Below are 22,623 nucleotides of genomic sequence, written 5' to 3'. Positions count from 1 at the left end.
ATTTTGGTTCTCTGTTTAAGATAATTAGTTCTTGATGCTAGAACATTTGGTGTTTTCACTTATTGTGGTGTTTTCGGAATTTTTTTTGTTTGGGAAATATATTGTGGAGTTTGTATTGCATCGTTAGACTAAAATTTAACGAGAAATTCCACTTAGATTTGAGTATGGGAAATTCAGTTACCTAAGTTTGTTTTTGGCATACCAAGTGTTCAATTTAATGCCTGAGAGAGAGATCATACTCAATTCGTACATTTCATTCTAATCCGATGATTTTAATTTGTACAATTCGTACAAAAATCCGATGAATCATCGGGTTGAGATTAAATTATTGATTACATTGATGCATCTGTAATTGACAATTGATTTGAGGGTGATGATAAATTTTTCAATGACTTAGTGATGTGTGAACTTAGAGACAGAAGCTTTCACTAAGTTTATGTCTTAGTCTTACAAATACATTCATTGATCCTCTTGAGTCTTGTCGACTAATTTAGGAACTAGGAAGTTTGTTCTTGTTTAGTTCAAAGCTTGCCTCTCTGTTTGTTACTTTGTTACAGTCATTGATCCTCTTGTCTCTTTGTTTGTTCTTGTTCCATTGATTTTATTTTCTTCATCGTTTGATTCTACTTCTTGTACGGATTGTATAGTTTCTAAGTCCATGTTATGAGTCAGTAAGTCTAGATCGAGCTCTTTCTGATTGGTTTCATTGATGAATGTGTTTGTTAGTTTTTGCTCTTGCTATTTCCATCGGCTAAATCTATTTGGACACTGATTTCTGAATGGTTTCCGTCTATTTTTGTATATTACCTGACTTACATAGGAATTTTCATTTGCATTAGTTTCAAATTCAATGAACTGTGATATCTTGTGCTTTCATGAGGTTTTTGTTGTTCCTTTACATTTTACAATAGTCTATCGTCTTCTCTGTTGATATATAGATCTTGTTAGAAATTCAATTTGGCAAATTTAGAAAATCTTGTAAATGTGTTGTAATGAGTCATTGAGTTAGTGTTCTTGGTTTGTATTTCGTTATGTGAACACATCTCTTTTTATTGATGCATTGATTTTGTCAACATGAATTTGTAGGCAAGATGGAGGACCAGAGAAAACCCATTACAAATAATATGCATCTGGCGAAGAAGTTCCCCATGTGGAAAGTTGATCCACAAGTAGAAACACTTGTTGAAGCCACGTGCTTCAAACATTTTCTGCGGTTTCACGAAGGAAAGTCTTTCACCCTAAATTTGTCACTCCTCACTGCCTTTGCATACTTCTACGATTGAAAGGAGAGTGTATTTTCCTTCGGGGATAATAAGTCATTTTTTGTTGACTTTAGTCACGAAGATGTTTTATACATAACTGGCTTTTCGATTGATGGGGACCCGGTATTTCTCTCTAATTACTATTACTATTTTCCTCATTAATATTTTTCTCACTATTGATTATTGTATTCTCAACTGGGATGGATGCAGGTGACTGGAGTTGAGAATGTCTCTGCTCTTGTAATTGCACAAGAATTAAATATACTTGAAACAGAGGTGGACGCCTTATATTTCAAGAGAAAAGACGCACATAAAAATGTCCGCCTGGATCTCAATATGCTGCGAACAAGATTTGAAAAAGTTCCCGAGGGGTGTCGTGACTGTGATGCTTATCTAAAGGCTTACCTGCTGTATTTGTTAGGCACTGTCATAATGCCTAACAATACCGAAGGGGTTTCTCCTATCTATTTACCTCTCCTGGGTAGAAACACAGTTAACAAGTACGCTTGGGGCGCCGCGATGGTGGGATTCCTAAAAGATTCATTGAATGACACCAAGGCTCTTCTTGATCAGAGGAAAACCGGAAGCATATCTGGGTTTGTTTATGCTATCATGGTAAGGTCATTATTTAATGAAGTGAAAATTAATTACTTTAATTCATAATACGTACTCACAATTCTTGTTCTATGTTACTTTATTATAGGTGTTTGCTATAGAAAGGTTTGCATGCGTCAGTGAGGAACTCTCTCTAACTCCTCCAGCCAAAAAAATTCCTCTTATATTAGCCTGGATGGATTTTTTGTCCAAAGCCCCAGTGAAGGCAACTAGGATAGAAACATTCCGAGATTTGCTTTAGAATATGAAGAGACATGAGGTAATACTTTATTTTAGGATATAAACTGCAAATATATTGTGATGTATTCTTCTTGTAAGTTAAATGCTTGATTATATTTATGCAGATTGTTTGGCAGCCCTATCATGATTTTGATGAATTATCCGATGAGTTCAAAGACCAGTTGTCGATGATCTATCTGCGGGTTCCGTGTATTTGTTTCAATGTGGTCGCCTACAACCGTCCGGACAAATGCTTTAGGCAACTCGGACTGAAGAAATCAGAGTTGCAACGTCTATCGAGAAGCAGGAGTAAACATACAAAAGTTAAGTTTAGCCAACATAAAGGACAAGATTGGCAAGCTTTGCGTCTGTTTTACAGAAAAAGTGAATGAGGAGTGGGATAAACGCCATAACTATTCTGTGAGAAAATCTGAAGCTCCACAGCAGGTAATTTCAAGTTTTTTTCCAGTAACCGTCATAACAAGTTTGTTTTAATTTGACACTTTGTGATGCCATAGTATCTCCCACATACCAAGAGAGGTAGGCATTGGTGATGCCATAGTATCTGATCAGTTTCTTATTGCGTTAAATTTTTTTTTTTTTAATATAAAGAAGTTTAAAGTTATATGTTCATTCATTTAGATAGAAGGGTATAGACTCTTTAGCGGAAAATTAATTCATAACGTTTGCATCTTTTTGCTGAAAATAACTATTAGGGAAGAGGAGATGAGTCTCAACCAGTTCCAATTCCCTAATTGCTGAAAATAACTATTAGGGAATTTGGTTCAACAATTGAATTATTTCCAGTTTGTTTTGTACATCATTCTTTTGAATAACTGGCAGGGAAGACAACCTCCATCTCATGCAAGCCCAAGTCATTATATCAATGATAGTAATGAGGTGATGTTATACTGTTTAACAAAAACGAAAGTAGAGTGCCATAGTTTAAAAATATACTGTTTGTACATCATTTTTTTTTTTAACACAAGTGCCTCATGAAACACATGTGTGTTATATAATGTGTTTCTTTTACTAACAAAAGTGCCTCATGGAACCCGCTTGGTCTATATATTTAGATTCTGTGGCTAAAACTTTGTTGATGTTGAGTCACAGCCTCATGTTGAGCCGAACCTATATGTGGAGCAGCCACAGCCACAGCCTAATGATGTTGAGCAGCCACCCCAAACTTCCCCTTCTCATGAAGTAGTTGAAGAAGATCAAACTTCCCCTTTTCATGAAGAATATTATCAAACTTCCCCTTTTCATGAAGTAGTTGAAGAAGAGCGACAGTCTCGTCAAGAAGACGAGGAGGACAAAGAGGACGAAGAGGAGGAGGAGGACGAAGAGGAGGAGGAGCCACATCCTGATGATGTTGAGTCACAGTCTCGTCAAGAGCGACAGTCTTGTGAAGACGAGGAGCACGAAGAGGACGAAGAGGAGGAGGAGGACGAAGAGGATGAAGAGGATGTTGAGGACGAAGAGGCGTTAGTAGAGAAGCCAGCAGATAATAGGAGTAGTACTCGGGAAAAAACCTAATAAACTACTTTTGCCCGAGTGGAAAGCGTCCAGCTCCAAAGAGAGGCCGGGGGAGACCACGAAAGAAGAAGGAGGAGACCACCCAAGAAAATCAGAAAAAGAGAGGCCGGGGGAGACCACGAGAGAATACCCAGGGAAAGGAGGCTTAAAACATCTCTTCTCTTCACGTTTAATGGATCATATGTAAGTGAAGAATCTTGGATGTTAGTGCTACTTAGACACTATTTAGACATGTTTTTTGGTGAATGCACTTAGTTTAGGATTTGAGGATTTTAGAATCTTTGTTTTGTCTGATTGTTTAATCTGGATTTTAGTAACACTTATATTTGTTTCCATTGTTGAATCGTTTCATTGTTTAGTCTATGTAGTATTTGTTTACATTTTTCAATTGTTAACACATGTTTAGATAGTTTATTTTTGTTTCCATATGCCCTTGAATTGTTAAGTCATGCCCTATGGAAACAAAAATAAACTATCTAAACATGTGTTAACAATTGAAAAATGCAAACAAATACTACACAGACTAAACAATGAAACGATTCAACAGTGGAAACAAATATAAGTGTTACTAAAATCCAGATTAAACAATCAGACAAAACAAAGATTCTAAAATCCTCAAATCCTAAACTAAGTGTATTCACCAAAAAACATGTCTAAATAGTGTCTAAGTAGCACTAACATCCAAGATTCTTCACTTACATATGATCCATTAAACGTGAAGAGAAGAGATGTTTTAAGCCTCCTTTCCCTGGGTATTTTCTCGTGGTCTCCCCCGGCCTCTCTTTTTCTGATTTTCCTGGGTGGTCTCCTCCTTCTTCTTTTGTGGTCTCCCCCAGCCTCTCTTTGGTGGTCTTCCTCGACCTTTCTATGGAGCTGGACGCTTTCCATTCGGGAAAAAATAGTTTATTGGGTTTTTTTCCCGAGTACTACGCCTATTATCTGCTGGCTTCTCTACTAACGCCTCTTCGTCCTCAACATCCTCTTCGTCCTCTTTGTCCTCCTCCTCCTCTTCGTCCTCTTCGTCCTCCTCGTCTTCACAAGACTGTCGCTCTTGACGAGACTGTGACTCAACATCATCAGGTTGTGGCTCCTCCTCCTCTTCGTCCTCCTCCTCCTCTTTGTCCTCTTCGTCCTCCTCGTCTTCTTGATGAGACTGTCGCTCTTCTTCAACTACTTCATGAAAAGAGAAAGTTTGATAATATTCTTCATGAAAAGGGGAAGTTTGATCTTCTTCAACTACTTCATGAGAAGGGGAAGTTTGGGGTGGCTTCTCAACATCATTAGGTTGTGGCTGTGGCTGCTCCACATATAGGTTCGGCTCAACATGAGGCTGTGACTCAACATCAACAAAGTTTTAGCCACAGAATCTAAATATATAGACCAAGCGGGTTCCATGAGGCACTTCTGTTAGTAAAAGAAACACATTATATAACACACATGTGTTTCATGAGGCACTTGTGTTAAAAAAAAAGAATGATGTACAGACAGTATATCTTTAAACTATGGCGCTCTACTTTTTGTGTTAAACAGTATAACATCACCTCATTACTGTCATTGATATGATGACTTGGGCTTGCATGAGATGGAGGTTGTCTTCCCTGCCAGTTATTCAAAAGAATGATGTACAAAACAAACTGGAAATAATTCAATTGTTGAACCAAATTCCCTAATAGTTATTTTCAGCAATTAGGGAACCGGAACTGGTTGAGACTCATCTCCTCTTCCCTAATAGTTATTTTCAGCAAAAAGATGCAAACGTTATGAATTAATTTTCCGCTAAGGAGTCTATACCCTTCTATATAAATGAATGAACATATAACTTTAAACTTCTTTATATTAAAAAAAAAAAATTAACGCAATAAACAATTGATCAGATACTATGGCATCACCAATGCCTACCTCTCTTGGTATGTGGGAGATACTATGGCATCACAAAGTGTCAAAATTAAAACAAACTTGTTATGGCAGTTATTGGAAAAAAACTTGAAATTACCTGCTGTAGAGCTTCAGATTTCCTCACAGAATAGTTATGGCGGTTATCCCACTCTTCATTCACTTTTCTGTAAAACGGACACACAGCTCGCCAATCTTGTCCTTTATGTTGGCGAAACTTAACTTTCGTATGTTTACTCCTGCTTCTCGATAGACTATGCAACTCTGATTTTTTCAGTCCGAGTTGCCTAAAGCATTTTTCCGGACGGTTGTAGGCGACCGCATTGAAACAAATACAGGGAACCCGTAGATAGATCATCGACAACTGATCTTTGAACTCATCGGATAATTCACCAAAATCATGATAGGGCTGCCAAACAACCTGCATAAATATAATCAAGCATTTAACTTACAAGAAGAGTACATCACAATATATTTGCAGTTTATATCCTAAAATAAAGTATTACCTCATATCTCTTCATATTCTGAAGCTAATCTCGGAATGTTTCTATCCTGGTTGCCTTCACTGGGGATTTGGACAAAACATCCATCCAGGCTAACATAAGAGGAATTTTTTTGGCTGGAGGAGTTAGAGAGAGTTCCTCACGGACGCATGCAAACCTTTCTAAAGCAAACACCTACAATAAAGTAACATAGAACAAGAATTGTGAGTATGTATTATGAATTAAAGTAATTAATTTTCACTTCATTAAATAAAGACCTTACCATGATAGCATAAACAAACCCAGATATGCTTCCGGTTTTCCTCTGATCAAGAATAGCCTTGGTGTCATTCAATGAATCTTTTAGGAATCTCACCATCGCGGCGCCCCAAGCGTACTTGGTAACTGTGTTTCTACCTAGAAGAGGTAAATAGATAGGAGAAACCCCTTCGGTATTGTTAGGCATTATGACAGTGCCTAACAAATACAGCAGGTAAGCCTTTAGATAAGCATCACAGTCACGACACCCCTCGGGAACTTTTTCAAATCTTGTTTGCAGCATATTGAGATCCAGGCGGACATTTTTATGTGCGTCTTTTCTCTTGAAATATAAGGCGTCCACCTCTGTTTCAAGTATATTTAATTCTTGTGCAATTACAAGAGCAGAGACATTCTCAACTCCAGTCACCTGCATCCCAATTGAGAATACAATAATCAATAGTAAGAAAAATAGTAATGAGGAAAATGGTAATAGTAATTACAGAGAAATATCGGGTCCCCGTCAATCGAAAGGCCAGTTATGTATCCCCGAAGGAAATGACTTATTTTCCCCGAAGGAAAATACACTCTCCTTTCTATCGTTGAAGTATGCCAAGGCAGTGAGGAGTGACAAATTTAGGGTGAAAGACTTTCCTTCATGAAACCGCAGAAAATGTTTGAAGCACGTGGCTTCAACAAGTGTTTCTACTTGTGGATCAACTTTCCACATGGGGAACTTCTTCGCCAGATGCATATTATTTGTAATGGGTTTTCTCTGGTCCTCCATCTTGCCTACAAATTCATGTTGACAAAATCAATGCATCAATAAAAAGAGATGTGTTCACATAACGAAATACAAACCAAGAACACTAACTCAATGACTCATTACAATACGTTTACAAGATTTTCTAAATTTGCCAAATTGAATTTCTAACAAGATCTATATATCAACAGAGAAGACGATAGACTATTGTAAAATGTAAAGGAACAACAAAAACCTCATGAAAGCACAAGATATCACAGTTCATTGAATTTGAAACTAATGCAAACAAAAATTCCTATGTAAGTCAGGTAATATACAAAAATAGATGGAAACCAATCAGAAATCAGTGTCCAAATAAATTTAGCTGATGGAAATAGAAAGAGCAAAAACAAACAAACACATTCCTCAATGAAACCAATTAGAAAGAGCTCGATCTAAACTTACTGACCCATAACATGGACTTAGAAACTACACAATCCGTACAAGAAGTAGAATCAAACGATGAAGAAATTAAAATCAATGGAACAATTGAACAAGAACAAACAAAGAGACAAGAGGATCAATGACTGTAACAAAGTAACAAACAGAGAGACAAGCTTTGAACTAAACAAGAACAAACTTCCTAGTTCCTAAATCAGTCGACAAGACTCAAGAGGATCAATGATTGTATTTGTAAGACTAAGATATAAACTTAGTGAAAGCTTTTGTCACTAAGTTCACACATCACTAAGTCATTGAAAAATTTATCATCACCCTCAAATCAATTGTCAATTACAGATGCATCAATGTAATCAATAATTGAATCTCAACCCGATGATTCATCGGATTTTTGTACGAATTGTACAAATTAAAATCATCAGATTAGAATGAAATGTATGTATTGAGTATGATCTCTCTCTCAGGCATTAAATTGAACACTTGGTATGCCAAAAACAAACTTAGGTAACTCAATTTCCCATACTCAAATCTAAGTAGAATTTCTCTATTAAATTTCAGTCTAACAATGCAATACAAACTCCACAATATGTTTCCCAGACTAAAAAATTCTGAAAACATCACAATAAGTGAAAACACTAAATATTCTAACATCAATAATTTTTTTCTAATAAATGAGTTTATTCCACGAACATGAAGTGCATGCATCCCACCTACGCAGTACGCGCATCGAGTTTCCTTAACCTACTCAATTTTTTCCAAATTCCAATTTTATCCTCATCTTCACGCGTTACCTATTCTCTAACACAGACCCAATTCGTCATTTCGTCTCTAAAATTCCCAACTCTATAAAAAGCCATCAAAAGCCCTACAAAACTCATCGAAATCTCATCAAAAATGTCGTCTCAAGAGACCAAAACAGATCAAAGAGAAGGAGCAGAGATCTGCAATGGCGGATCAATCTGCAAACAAAAAGCCAACGAGATCTTATCGACCATGAATCTGCCCAAGGGACTTCTCCCACTAGACGACATGACAGAGATCGGTCACAACAAATCAACCGGTTATGTCTGGATCAAGATCAAGAACAAGGTCCAGCACCGGTTCAAGGCCATCGGGAGAAACGTGTCCTACGACTCGGAAGTCACTGCGTTCGTCGAGAACCGTCGGATGCGTCAGCTTACGGGAATCAAGAGCAAAGAGCTTTTGATTTGGGTTACCATCTCTGAGATCTTTGTTAATGATCAAGATCCGTCTAAAATCACTTTTGCTAATCCCACGGGACTGTCACGTACGTTCCCCGTCACTGCTTTTGAAGAAGAAGACCAGAAATGATTTTGTCAACGTTCATTATGATGCCTTTGCTTAGCTTAATCATCTAATCTTATGTATTGTTTTCTTTCCAACACATCTGTATTATTTCTTTAATATTCTCAATTAGAGCTTTTAACGAATAATAAAGACAAATGAAACTGTTAATTAATCAATTAAAGACCAGAAACTGCAGAATTTGCAGATCGACACTTCTAAATGGTCGAAACTTAAAATTATAGAGTAATTAATAACATGATTCATTTCTAATTTACTATTATATAGTTCTGACATTATTCATTTATAAAAGTTTATAAAATCAACCGGTTTGAAAGAAATACTTAAAAAGTGTTAGCAATTTAGGAATCACCATCTTTTTCTTTTGTTTGTAATAATTATTAATTTTCTTACAAAACTCTTTGGTAGTACTGAAAAGAATTAGTGATGGTATATGTATTTTAAGTTATTCCACCAGATCTATGGGAATGAAGGAGAGTCCATCAATCATGTTCTCCCCTGGACACGGCTCAGAAAGCCAAAGATGACTTGAGTGGGGGTAGAGAAGCTCAAAAAGTCGATAATCTTGATGAGTCGCCGGATGATTGCCCTCTTGTCAACGGGGGAATTACAAGTCAGAGGGTATCACTCAAGTAAGTAATGCTTGGTTACCCCCTCCTATGGATTGGTTTAAATGCAACATAGGCAACTCGTGGTCCAAAAGAAATAATATGGTTGGTGGAGCTTGGGTTTTGAGGGATCACACATGAACCGTTCTGCTTCACAGTGGAAGAGCGTTCTCAAATGTCGTGGATCATCAAGAAGCTCAGTTAACATGTGTACTTTGGGCCATTGAGAGTATGAGAAGTCAGTCACAAGATCGAAAATGTGATTTTTGCTTTTCAGAAAAGCTTTTTGTTTAACGCTATCAATCGGCCAGCGGCTTGGCCCTCTTTTAGATTTCAATCAGTGGAGGCATTCTTCAATTCATGTCCTTCACACGGCAAGACATCTCCTATGTTGTCAACCGCCTGTCCCACTTTATGCACAGACCTACATCTTATCACTTGCAAACCATCAAAAGGTTGCTACACTCTTTGGCAGGGACAGCCGATCACGATATCTTCTTTCATCGTCTCAACATACCCTCAATTCATGCATTCTTAGGTGCCGATTAGGCTGGTAATCGTGATGACTACATCTCCACTCACGTTCACATTGTCTACATTGGTCATAATTTGGTCTCATGGTCATCCAAAAAGCAAAATGGTGTTGCCTGCTCATCAACCGGAGCAGAATATTGTTATATGGCGAACATATCCGCTGAGGTCCGTTGGATATGTTCCTTACGGAGCTTGGGTACAACATTACGTCTCCACCAGTCATTTACTTCGACAATGTCGGTGCTACATATCTTTGTGCAAATCCCGTATTCCACTCAAAAATAAAACACTTGGCGCTAGATTATCACTTCATACGCAATCAGATCACCGCCGACACTCTCCGTGTAGCACACATCTCCATGTAGGATCATTTAGCCGATGCTTTGACAAAGCCTCTCGCTCGTGCTCCATTCAACTTGATGTCTTCCAAGATTGGTGTGTCCGAACTCCACCATCTTGAGGGGGATGTAGAGGATCAAGTAATATCACCAAATTATGTCAAGTATATATCTTGTAATAATGTCTTACACTTTGTGACCAAGTCACAAACTTGTATATATATTGTACATTGTCGATTGTAATATATACCATTCTCCATTACCGTATAGGCCGCAAGTCTAAACTTAATCTCTATATACTTATTTAAGCAATTTTGTTAGAAGTTTAATCCTACTATCATGTGGCATATTACAAAAACTGTCATTGGATTTTAATTATTTTAATAATTAACAAAAAAACATATATTGGTTTATAAAATAATAAAACAATGTTTTCGAAATTATTTAACAGATTTCATTTTTTTATTTTAGAATTCTTAGAAAACAATAACAAACTATTTCAAACAATTATAAAATTTAATTTTATTTATAAAACTAAGATTAAATATTTGCATCCCCAAAATTGTTTAATAATGACATATGTATTTTAAAACTAAGATACAACATTGCTTATATTTTAAAAATATAAAATATTATATCTCATTATCAAATATTTTTTCGCACTGCACATAGACGCAATAAAATCTTATTAAAATCTAAGCAATCACAAATGTTATATTTTATCCAATATAATATATACAACTAAAATAAATAAATCAAAAAGTTAAATTGAGATTTCTAAACACGACCGCTTCAATATGAGTTTTTTTATTTTCAGGATTTTACAAAATTTATATAATTCACGGATTTGAAGATTCTATCATGTACTGAATACAGATTGAAATCAGAATATGAAACTAAGTAAATTAAACGTAGAAGATTATAAAATATATAAAGTAAATCAAATAAATCTTCTACTATTATTTTATAGGTAACAAAGTACAATAAAATTTAGGCAAACATTTTGCTAATTTTCCGGTGCTATACCACACGGGTAACTATCTAGTTTATTTATTATTATTTACACAAAAATTTGAGTTTTTTCATCTTTTTATTTCAAACACGTTTTTTTTGTATAAACAGTTTGGGATGGAACTATCAGTTATTTTTTTTTTTGGAATGAATATAAACTTTCTTTTACCCAAAAATTGTTTACATTACATATATGCATCCTTTTCTAAAAAAAACTTATTAAATGAACTAAACGAAAGGAGAATACAGAATTGGAAGATGCAATCCATGTTATACTCTCAGATCGAGCCATATGCGTAGCCCATCTTCAAATTTAGAGTGTACTGGATTCTTGAGTGAGCAAAGTCTATTACCAACCAAACGATCAAGAAACTTCATTTTTGCTTCACCGTGCCATCTATGATTGTGATCTCGCCAAAGAGTCCGAGCGGGTTATAGTCTACTTGTGTTAGAATGTCACAACACGCAAGGTAGATGCCGAGTGAATTTTCCATTCCACATTCTAAAAGTTCAGATGTTATCGTGATCTCAAAAATATTTTCCAGTTGTGCTCATCAATGTGATAAATAACACATAATTATGTACATAGTGTGACACATAAGTACAATTTGGTAAACCTGTAAATGGTATTATAATGACCAGTTACTATATAAATCGGATTCAATGGTGAGATTCACCCCCACATATCCATGAGATAACTCTTACAGCTACTACTATTAAGAGACCAAGAGTCATGATCTAACCATCTTCTTCTCTTCTGTGTTTTCCTCAACGATAATTTTTTATGTTCTTCTTCTTGTTCCTCGTACGTAGATGTCTCGATCTTTTTGAGCTTGTGTCTGTATTCAACAACTACTTGCTCAAACACTTCCACCTCAAACATGTTCATTTTCACCTTAGGGTTTACGTGATCCCTCACAAATGCAAACGCTAATTGGTCTCGTGGGTTAAACGCTTCTAATTCGTTGAACATGAAGCACGAGAATAGGTTGCCTCTTATTCCGTGTCTTCTCAGTATCAACGCACTATCTGGTACATCTATTTCAAATAACATTTAACATGACAAATCAGATTTCTTAATAACGTTAAGATCTAATGAATAAAACTTCTAAAGATCGTATCACGCTATATAACAAAATTGAAATAAAATTGACGTAACAATCGTCTCTTTCTTGGACCGTCCAAAACCATCGAACAACTTGCTTTTGGGACCCAAATTTGATCTTAAAAATATTTCTTTCGCTATCTCGTATTGCAATTGATGTGTTATATGGGACCACGTCGTGATTCTTTGATTGCAACTATGATTTTATTTTATCTCTTACACGAATATGTCCAACAAACAAACAAATCTACAGCTAGAAACAAGCAAGTCCCACTGGTTGTCTAATCTTGTCATGATCGTTAAAAATTGCTGATGCAACCACTAGTCCACATTTCTCCATCTCAACTCTATCTACCAAAACAATAGAGAAAAACAAATTAAATCAAATTTTTGTATGTCATTAGAGAAATAGTAAAAATTCATTACTAATTAGTAAACAAGTGATGTCAGTGAAATATCATGAAACAAAACAAACGTTACGTCTATGATTTTTAAATTTTGAAAAAATGCGTAAAAGATTTTGTCTAATTTGAACCCAAAAAATATATATATCAAACTACATAATTATGCCGTTATGATCCTGATTTTCTCCGGTTTACTCGGTGTATTGGGTTTTGACTTTTTACTAAGGATAAAATGAGCATAAACCGGTACTGGTTAGCATTTTCTTTTAAAAAACTTGAATGATGACAATCTCACCGGAGTTGCTGACCGGAAAATCTTTGAAGAAGCCGCATGGAACTTCGACGTCAATGTTGGAATGATTGTAATAAGAAAATCTTTTCCGAGTACTAAAATTTCCACCGAAACTCTCACTTTTCCCATTAATGTATCTCAAACTTTCTTGTGATGATGATGATGAATCGCTCAAGATACTCTCTATCTCCTTCAACACTGTCCAGTAATCTGATTAACATAAAAAAAATCAAGATCATTACACAAATAATAAAAAGTTAAAGAATATAATAAAGATCGAAATGAAGAAATTGTTAATTTACCTGAGAAGAAAAGAGGAGAAGAACAAGAAGATCGGTGAGTGGGAAGAGCGTATTTGTGTTCACCATAAGAAGAAGGATAAGAGAAAGGTTTTGGTTGAATCGGATCGAACGGGGAATATCGAAAGACGCATTGGTTTCTTGAGAGAGATACGTAGAGGAAAAGAAAAAGAGTAGTGAATAAGTAAACAAGAGAAAAACAGAGGAGCTTTGATCGTGCATAGAGCGGTGGAGATAGTGTGGTTGTGATGAATTTTCCCATCGGAAATAGAGAGATTTTTTATGGTTTATTATTCATTTTGGTGAGAGTGATTGGTGTGTTGAAGAGAGAAGAGAGGATCTTCACTTGAGTTTGTGCTGATGAGATTATAAACTGAAAGTTAGAAACTCTAGCAGGTTTTTAAGGTAAAAACGTAACAAGAAATATTTATTTTTATTATTATGATGTAAATTTTGGAAGAAAAAGAAACTTATTGTGCTGACCTGTTATTAAAAATTAATGAGTGGTTCTAATAGTAATTTAAAGCGAGGTGGGATGTAATGATCACCATTAGACCGTCGCTCTCTATACAATTCCATAGCATCATCAACATGTAATGTAAAGTTTTAAGACCATGCAGTTGTTGAGGCTCTGGCTGTCAAGATTTATCACTACAATTGCAACTTCAAACCAGCCAGAACCCTCAGCGAATCAAATAGGTTCGCACAACACTAAAAGTTATATGAGTTTTGTATATGTCTCGGTGAGTCATTGGTTATAGGCTCTCTGGGAGATCAAACTAAGCAACAAAAAAAGAAGATGGACAAAGATGATAATACTAGAGGTGTAACAACAAACTCATCTCTGTTCTTTTCTTATTTATTTGATGGGATTCGGCCGAACCTTTGATGTCAGGAGTCATGACCAAATAATTTGATAAGCTCATATTTTGTAGATCAGAATTCAGAAACCAAACCATGAACCATCATGGTTCTGTCTAAATAACCGTATTAAACCCGGTCCGGAGCCAATTATATTCATGATCATAAGTAATTATTACTGTTCGTGATGGGTTCCGTCGACCAGAAGCCTTGTGAATAAGCCCATAAAACTCCGGATCTGAGGATCGATACTGGGCTAGAGACAAGCCCATAAGGGAGGTGTTGATTTAGAGAAGGAGGCCAGGTCAAATTCGTGAGAGGATAAGGATACGTAAAGCAGATGGGAGCGAGATCGTTGGAGAAAATCAAGGAGGTCGATGTAATCTTTTGTTAGTTTAAATACTTCCCGATAGTCGGGAGGGAGCGATCCATATTTCCACCGAAAGCCTAATCTATATCCTTTTCAATCAAACTAGCAAATTAAATCGTTGTTCTCCATATCAACAATTACCTTTTTCGTTCATGTCTTTCAACATCAATACATTAATGCATCACTCCATTTTCTGACTGAAATTACTGACTGCTAAGATCTGAAGCATCGACTCAAGGGATTAATTCTTTGTCCTTTAAATCGGAGGATAAATTTATGATTCGAGTTTGACGACATAAAATAAACACAATTTGTCAATGGTAAAATATAATAGTGAAGTAGGAAATATCAGGTGCGATACAGCACAGATCAACATTGTTTCCCAAAAATATAATATAATAATAAAAATTATCGTTATATTTGTTTTACAAAATTATTTTATTTGAAATATTATTTACTTTTAATATTACAGTTATTTGGTAAATCTACATATATCTTTTTAAATACTATTTTTTAGAATATTACAGTATTTTAATTTCTCTAATGAATATTATATTTTTATTTGTTTGTTTGTTGTATTTGCATCACTATTTTGTGAAATATTTTAAAGTAGTAATTCTAATGTTCTAATTGTGAGTAAATAAAAATCATTAATTTATTAACCACATTGAGATACCTGAATGCGGTATGAGTTCTTTCTTTTGCTCTTGAATCGATTGGAATGGAATAAGAAATCGATTTCTTCGCCTTTTTGCTAATAAATCCGAGTTCTCATGAAAAATAGCAGAATATATGAAATTAGAATGACTAGTACCTAAGTTTCCATTCAATTCTGAATAATTGGAAATCCCTAAGTTTTTTTGATCCGCAAAATCCGAACTAAAATTTTTTTGGCTCACTTGATCATTATTCACTGAGAGGCTAGAAATAGATTTTCTTTCGGCGGGAAGAAAGGGTATGTTCATTTGATCTTGATCTTTATGGATCGAAAAAAGAATTAGACTAGATCCGCACGAACTTCCTGATAATATCCATAAATGACTTGTTTTTGGTAAAAGGTGGACATTACTTTATGTAAATTCAGGTGCATGGGACACATCAGTACTCCAGTGCATTTCGCCCTCTGAGTCAGAATAAATATATTTTCTAACCCTCTCTTTAAAATGAAAAGTGTATGTTCCCTCGCGAATCTCAGCAATAACTTGTTCTGATTCCACATATTGATCATTTTGAACTAAAAGAAAACTTTTTGGTGGAATAGTCACGCTATGTATAATATCTTCGCTCTCAATAATTACAGACAAGTCTATATAACATAGAAAGGCAGGATGCCCGTGACGTGTACGTGTAGGATGAACCAAATCCTCATTGAATTTTATTTTTCCATTATAAGGGGCTCGTACATGTTCGGCAGTACCTCCTATAAATACCCCGCCGGTATGAAAAGTTCTTAATGTTAGTTGAGTCCCCGGTTCGCCGATCGATTGACCCGCGATAATACCTACAGCTTCCCCCAATTCAACTAGGTCACCATGAGTGGGACTCCGACCATAACATAATCGACAGATCCAAGATGTACTCCGACAAGTAAAGGGAGTTCGAATAGATATTGATTGTGTTCCAAAGGTTATTAATCGATTGACAAGTCCAATCCCAAGATCTTGATTTCGAAAGGCGACACATCGGGAACCTATATATATATCATCTGCTAAGACACGACCAATTAATGTTTGGATAAAAATTCTTTCTGACATCATCCGATTTTTATTTCGAGGACTCACAGAAATCCCTCGGATAGTGCCACAATCTGTTCTACGTACAACATAAATTTAGTTTTACCTACCGTCGATTTGGAACATTAAAACATACATTTTCTTCAAAGATTGAGTAATATATTTTCATTTTTAAAAATTCAAATCACAACAAATGCCAAATAAATTTTACATAATTATTTGTCATATGTATTTTATGATAACTCAAAACAATTTATAAATAAAATAAAAGAAAGATGATAGAAGAATCATAATTTAAAATTTTAACAAAATCTTCCAAATATAGTTATTAAAAATAATCATATTGTATCTATATATACATTTTTGAAGACATTTATTAAATAAATTCTGAAGTTGGCATTTGTTTAAGGTATGCCATTGACATTAAATAATTAAATTAATAAACTAACTAACTCTACTTATATTTGATTTTTTTATATATAAACTAAGTGTTTTAAAAGGTAACAAACATAATTGTAAATGTATATACAGTATTTTATGAGGTGAGTGAAGAGGTATTGTTCTTTAAAAATTTGAAAAACTGATTTGATAAAAAGTGATTTTTCGCCTCACATATTATATTTTACTTTCACGGGCTTTGTATGATGAGTTTCTGAGGATTAAAAATCTTTGAACATGTTGTGTGATCCACCTAGGATGGCGGGTTTGGACTATAGAACCAACACTAAAACTATTAGTTTATTTTATATACTATATATTGTAGTCATAGTTTGGAAAATTAACTTATAAATTATTTAGTATATGAACTACAAAATAGTACACATACTACAACACATTCTTAATATTCCAAAAAAAAAATTGTATACACATAAAAATATACTTTAACATACCATATAGGCATATACCTCTGTTTAATTATAGAAAAAAAAACTAAGTATTTTAAAATTTTATACTCTATCTAATAACAAATTTAATGTGATTAGGTTATAAACTGTTTTTTTTTTTTTTTTTTTTTTGTTAAAGGGCATTCATATTAAAACAGAGACATAAAATGTTTTTACAGGGAGAGCCCAATACTGGAAGCCCAGTTAGATAAAACAGATTACAAATTACCCATTGAGAAGGAACCAGAATTGAACCAAGATAGTTACGATTGAACCAAAAGAAAAACGGTTGGCAATTAAAACGTTTCAAACCACCTTTGTCTTCTTCCATTGATTGGTGAGAGACGACTTCGGTGGAATCGCAAAAGTCGAGAGATTAGGGTTTTGTAGCATTCCTTTCAGTTGTGAGATCCAGCAAACCAGAGGCCAAGCAGAGTAGAAGTGAGAGTCGGGTTGGCATCACAGAAGCTAAGGGCTCTGTTTCGCACTAGCTGATCAACCTGATGAAGAAGATGATCAGCTGGCTTGAAACAGTTCTGATGCAGCCTGTGATTCCGTTCAGTCCAAAGGAAGTATATCATTCCCAGCCATGCGATTAGGAGGAGTTTCCTTGCTTCACGAGAGTCTTTGTAGTTGATGAGACCGTTCGTAGTATCCGTCCAAGAAGGTGTAGATCTATGGTTGCAACGGCAAGAGATCTTGCTCCAAATCGACCAGCTGTAAGGGCAGTTGAAGAAAAGATGATCACGGCTTTCAGATCCGCTTGCGCAGAGTAGACATTGGGGGTCAACCTGCAGTCCTGATAACTCTCTAATTTATATGTTTTTAGCATCCTTTTTTGTCCATATTTTGCATTGTTCATACCTCTAAAATAGCATTTTTAGGTCATTAACTGTAGGAATTCACTTTTAGAGCATTTAGGGTGTTGTATTTCTGCATTTGCATATTTTGGATGAAAACAGGTGCTAAAGAGTCAAAAATGGGGAAAAACAAGGACAACTCGAGCATGTACCCGAAGGAGCCATCGAGCTACAAGAACAAGTCTGAACCCCAACACGATCAAAGAGGATCCAAGAACGTGAAGAGCAACCCGAAGATCCACCTGAGGAGTAACCCGACTTCACCCTCGTGTACCCCATCGAGTAGACCATCGAGCAGGTCTGGGAAGCTAGGTCAAATGGTTTCCATATATAAACCCCCTCTTCCCCTAGCTTGCAAACTAGCACGCCGCAGACCCTCAAACCAGAGAGCGAGAGCTTCTATGAGAGAACTGAGCAACTTAACATTTTTCTTCTTGTTTTGCATTTTTATTTTGTAGTTTTCTTAGATTTCTATCATATACTCTTTCTACTCTACTCTATCTTTTAATACAATTTCATTTTCATTCATTTTGATTGCTTTGTTATTCGTTTCTATGTCCGAGTAGTGTAGAAAAGGTTCTAGGGATGGGATAGATGATTTTGTGTTTTTGATCGGTTAGGATGGTTTAGTTGATTGTGATGTTCCTTCTAGGTTGGTGTTCTTAATGCTGTCAACAGACAAAAGGTTGAGATTAGATCTAGGGCGTTTACAAATGCTACAGGCCAAAAGGAGTAGATAAAATGCTTGATTTAGCCAATGCTAGAGGTTTACTTAACTCTGAGTAACAAAATTAGATGAGTTTAAGTCTACTGACAATAATGAATCGTTCTTAATGCTTATTTGTTCATATTGCTATTGCGACAATGTGGTAATGTGTTCAAGGTTGATTGTTGCTAGTGAGAAAGTGTGGTGACAAGGTCTTAGAGGTTCATTGTCTAGGAAATAATTGCTTGAGGCATGTAAGGCATCCGTACTGGTTTAGAACACTTAGGATTCGATAACCCCCATCCTTAGGAACTTTCGTATTTCATTTATTTGCATTTTCTTTACTTACTCGACCACTTACCCGATCAGGTACACGATAACCTGTATCGAGTAATACCTCGAGCTGTTCAGATCTCACTTGCATACTCGATCATGTACTCGATTGCATGCATCAAGTGCTTAGGTCGTGTGGTTTACTTGTTTATATTCTTCTACTTTGTTTATTTTAGGATTGTTAGAACTAAACCCTAATTGCTTGGCTTGACTTGTATTGTACATATCATATCCTTCCTACTAGCAATACACAACCATTTGGATTGATAACCCTTTGTGCTACAACTGCATAGGGGATTGATACCCTGGGTGAAAACTTGTCTATCAATTTGGCGCCGTTGCCATTTGGTTTTTTTAATTTTGCTACGTTTAGGATTTCAAAACTTGCTAGATCAAGTTCGTTTGTTTATATTCGTTTTGGATACTGACTTGTTTGCTTTCGCTTTTGTTTGTTTTGAATCTCAGGTACAACCCGAGCACCCACCCGACCCGTCACTCGATCACCTGGATCGAGTTAATCCTCGTGTACACACTCAGATACCTACCTGTGCATGCAAACACGATCCAGAGGTAGTCAGAACCTGAGTCCTTTCATCGACAACATCGATAGACCTCGGCTACTCAGACAACGACAAGTTCAACCATAACCAGCAATCATTGAGGAGAAGATGAATAATTAAAACGGTCCACCCGCTCCTCAAGCAAGGACCAATATAGGAGCAGGAGACGCTCCATCTACTCTCACTCAGAGGAATGGCATTGTGCCACCAGCTGTGCAGAACAATAATTTTGAGATCAAGAGTAGTCTCATTCAGATGATACAGAGCAATAAGTTTCATGGATTGCCAATGGAGGACCCATTGGATCATCTGGATGAATTTGATAGGCTCTGTAGCCTCACTAAGATAAATGGAGTGAGTGAAGATGGATTCAAGCTCAGGCTTTTCCCATTCTCTTTGGGAGATAAAGCACACATTTGGGAGAAATCGCTCCCTAAGGAGTCCATCACCACTTGGGAAGCATGCAAGAAGGTGTTCCTAGCCAAATTCTTCTCCAACTCCAGAACCGCAAGGCTGCGAAATGACATTTCTGGCTTTGTACAGAAGAACAACGAAACGTTCAATGAAGCTTGGGAACGTTTCAAGGGGTACAATACTCGATGTCCACATCATGGTTTTAGTAATGCTTCATTGCTGAGCACACTTTACCGAGGAGTGGTCCCCAAGATACGGATGTTGCTGGACACCTAGTGGTAACTTCCTCAACAAGGATGTTGATGAAGGTTGGGACCTAGTGGAGAACTTGGCTCAATCTGATGGCAACTACAATGAGGAATATGATCGCTCTGTGCGATCTACAGGAGAGGAAGAAGCCAAGTACAAGAGGGACATGAAAGCCCTCAATGATAAGCTCGATCAGCTCCTCAACCAGCATAAGCATGTTCATGCTATATCAGAGGAAGAGCAGTTTCAACAACAAGATGGGGAGACTATGCAACTAGAGTATGTTAACTATATCAACAACCAAGGAGGGTACAACAACTTCAAGCCGAATCCGAACCTATCTTATCGGAACCCTAATGTTGCGAATCCTCAGGACCAAACTTACCCATCTGCAGTTCAAGGGAACTAGATCCAACAGAAGCCTTTTGTCCAATACAACCAAGGCTATGCACCTAAGCAGCAGTACTCAGGAACCTACAACCAACCACCTGGATTCCAACAACACCAAGGTCCACCAAACCAATCACAAGAAGCTGAGTTACGCGGTCTCATTCAGCAAATGATTCAGAATCAGGCTACAGCTTCTATGGACATCGTGAAACGGTTCGCGGAGATGAGCAACATGATCGACTTAGGATACAATGATCTCAATGCCAAGTACGAATCACTCAACACAAAGGTTCGATACCTGGAAGGCCACCACAACAACCAACCAGCACCAAAGATCAACCAACTCTCAGGTAAGGCTGTTCAAAACCCCAAGGATTATGCGACTGCTCAAGCCATATTCCTTGATGATGACTATGAGGATTACCTCACTGAGGACAGTGATGATCAAAATGGGAAGGATGTGGAACACCCATTGAAAAATGAGGCCAAGCACTATATATCCGAGTATGAACCCGAGCCTTCACCCGAAGAGACTGATCGAGTTGATGATCGAGCAATGGTAGGAGAATCACAAACCGAAGAACAACCCGAAGTGGAACCCGATGACCTACACGATGGTGTTGATCGGATGATGCATCAAGTAGATGTTGAAAAGATAGATCAGCCTCAACCACCTGCAACAAAGGAAGGGGAGTTAGAGGAAAGGTTCAATGCTGCACTTGACATCAAGCTGGAGGCGCTTGCAGAGCGAATGGCTAAGCGTAAAGCTCCACCACCTAAGCTTTTGCCCCCACACAAGCTTCAGCAGGAACCTGCCAAGGAAGCAGCTCGATTGGAGGATGAGGTCAAGGAAGCTGTCAAGGAGATCGGTTTTGAGATTCTGAGAAGTGGAGTTTGCTTGGATCCTGAGCTTCGAATTGAGGAAAAACTTGAAGACCCTGGCTCTTTCACTTTTCGTGTTCGATAGGACTTCAGATCTTCAAGAACTGTTTGTGCGACCTTGGAGCTTCGGTTAGCTATATGCCACTGTCAGTTGCCAACAAGATGGGATTCACTGATTTTAAACCAAGTAAATTGTATTTGGTTCTGGCTGATAGAACAGTGAGGTACCCGATTGGTATCCTGGAGAATCTGCCTCTCAGGATTGGAAGACTGGAAGTGCCTACTGACTTCATGATCCTCGATATGGACAAGGAACCGGATGATCCACTGATTCTAGGGAGACCATTCTTGGCAATAGTTGGTGCTGTGATCGAGGTGAAATAAGGCAAGATCAGGATAGAGCATGGTGAGCATTTCAAGATGGAGTTTGATGTGAAGAAGAGGATTAAGAGGCCAACCATTGATGGTCAAACTTTTTCCACTAAGACCAAACAAAGGAAGGTGCAACATCTTGAAGAGGTCAACACCACATTTGCCTTATAACCTAGACAAGACCTGGAAAATCTGTTGAACCAGCCTACTGGAGTAGAGAGGATTCCAGAACCTCTTCCACATGGACCCAATGCTTAAGGAGCATAAAGAGTCAAGCTTAGTGACTTTAAACAAGCTCACTTGGGAGGAAGTCCCAAATGTATCTTTTAATTTTAGTTTATTTGTTTTATTTACTTTTATTTATTTTTTCTCTTTTTGCAATTTTATAAAATAAAATAAAAATGAAAATTAAGAAGAGGAAAATTGAGGAACCCGAAGGTCAACCCGACACCGTACTCGACGCACCTGATCGTGTCCCAACTCGGGTGGCAAGTGGAGTCCGAATTCCACAAGGAAGCCCACTCTCGGTGAAGCCCACCAACCAAACCCTAGCCTATTTAAGGGGTTTCGAGACTCTTCTCCCTCATCACTACCGATAAGTCTCTCCTATCTCTAAAGCTTTTTAT

At 36.8% G+C, this 22,623-nt stretch overlaps 2 protein-coding genes and 1 non-coding gene across 4 annotated transcripts; 1 reads left to right on the top strand and 2 right to left on the bottom strand.

The window, feature by feature from the left end:
* Positions 1–8,247: 8,247 nt before the first annotated feature.
* LOC104771887 (uncharacterized) lies at positions 8,248–8,950 on the top strand. Its single transcript, XM_010496493.2, has one exon. It carries the CDS (start codon positions 8,361–8,363, stop codon positions 8,796–8,798), a length of 438 nt encoding a protein of 145 aa, XP_010494795.1. The 5' UTR covers positions 8,248–8,360; the 3' UTR covers positions 8,799–8,950.
* A 2,870-nt stretch (positions 8,951–11,820) lies between these two features.
* LOC104771886 (alkaline ceramidase TOD1) lies at positions 11,821–13,766 on the bottom strand. 2 transcript variants are annotated; one of them, XM_087504410.1, is made up of 3 exons: positions 13,387–13,766; positions 13,088–13,294; positions 11,821–12,739 (listed from the first exon to the last, which is right to left on the bottom strand). In XM_087504410.1, the coding sequence occupies exons 1-3, from the start codon at positions 13,643–13,645 to the stop codon at positions 12,642–12,644; spliced, it is 564 nt and encodes a 187-aa protein (XP_087360536.1). In that variant the 5' UTR covers positions 13,646–13,766; the 3' UTR covers positions 11,821–12,641. The 2 variants fall into 2 exon arrangements, with proteins under 2 accessions (XP_087360536.1, XP_087360537.1); XM_087504411.1 differs by having other exon boundaries at positions 11,821–12,735.
* Positions 13,767–20,200: 6,434 nt separating this feature from the next.
* On the bottom strand, positions 20,201–20,307 carry LOC147919814 (small nucleolar RNA R71). The gene has a single exon (XR_015594216.1). It is a non-coding gene; the product is annotated as a small nucleolar RNA R71 (small nucleolar RNA).
* Positions 20,308–22,623: the final 2,316 nt, after the last annotated feature.

Source organism: Camelina sativa, chromosome 20 (assembly GCF_030686135.1).
Source record: "Camelina sativa cultivar CO46 ecotype springtype chromosome 20, ASM3068613v1".
Lineage (NCBI taxonomy): Eukaryota > Viridiplantae > Streptophyta > Magnoliopsida > Brassicales > Brassicaceae > Camelina > Camelina sativa.
The sequence above is the reverse complement of the archived record's forward strand: the minus strand, read 5'-3'. Positions and strand labels throughout refer to the sequence as shown.

Bases quoted from the DNA above. Each gene is read 5' to 3' on its own strand.
- LOC104771887 (XM_010496493.2), top strand. From the start codon at position 8,361: ATGTCGTCTCAAGAGACCAAAACAGATCAAAGAGAAGGAGCAGAGATC.
- LOC104771886 (XM_087504410.1), bottom strand. From the start codon at position 13,645: ATGGGAAAATTCATCACAACCACACTATCTCCACCGCTCTATGCACGA. The intron at 13,295-13,386 runs GTAAATTAACAA...TATGTTAATCAG, and splicing joins TTCTCCTCTTTTCTTCTCAG to ATTACTGGACAGTGTTGAAG. The intron at 12,740-13,087 runs GTGAGATTGTCA...TTGTTTTGGTAG, and splicing joins TTTTCCGGTCAGCAACTCCG to ATAGAGTTGAGATGGAGAAA.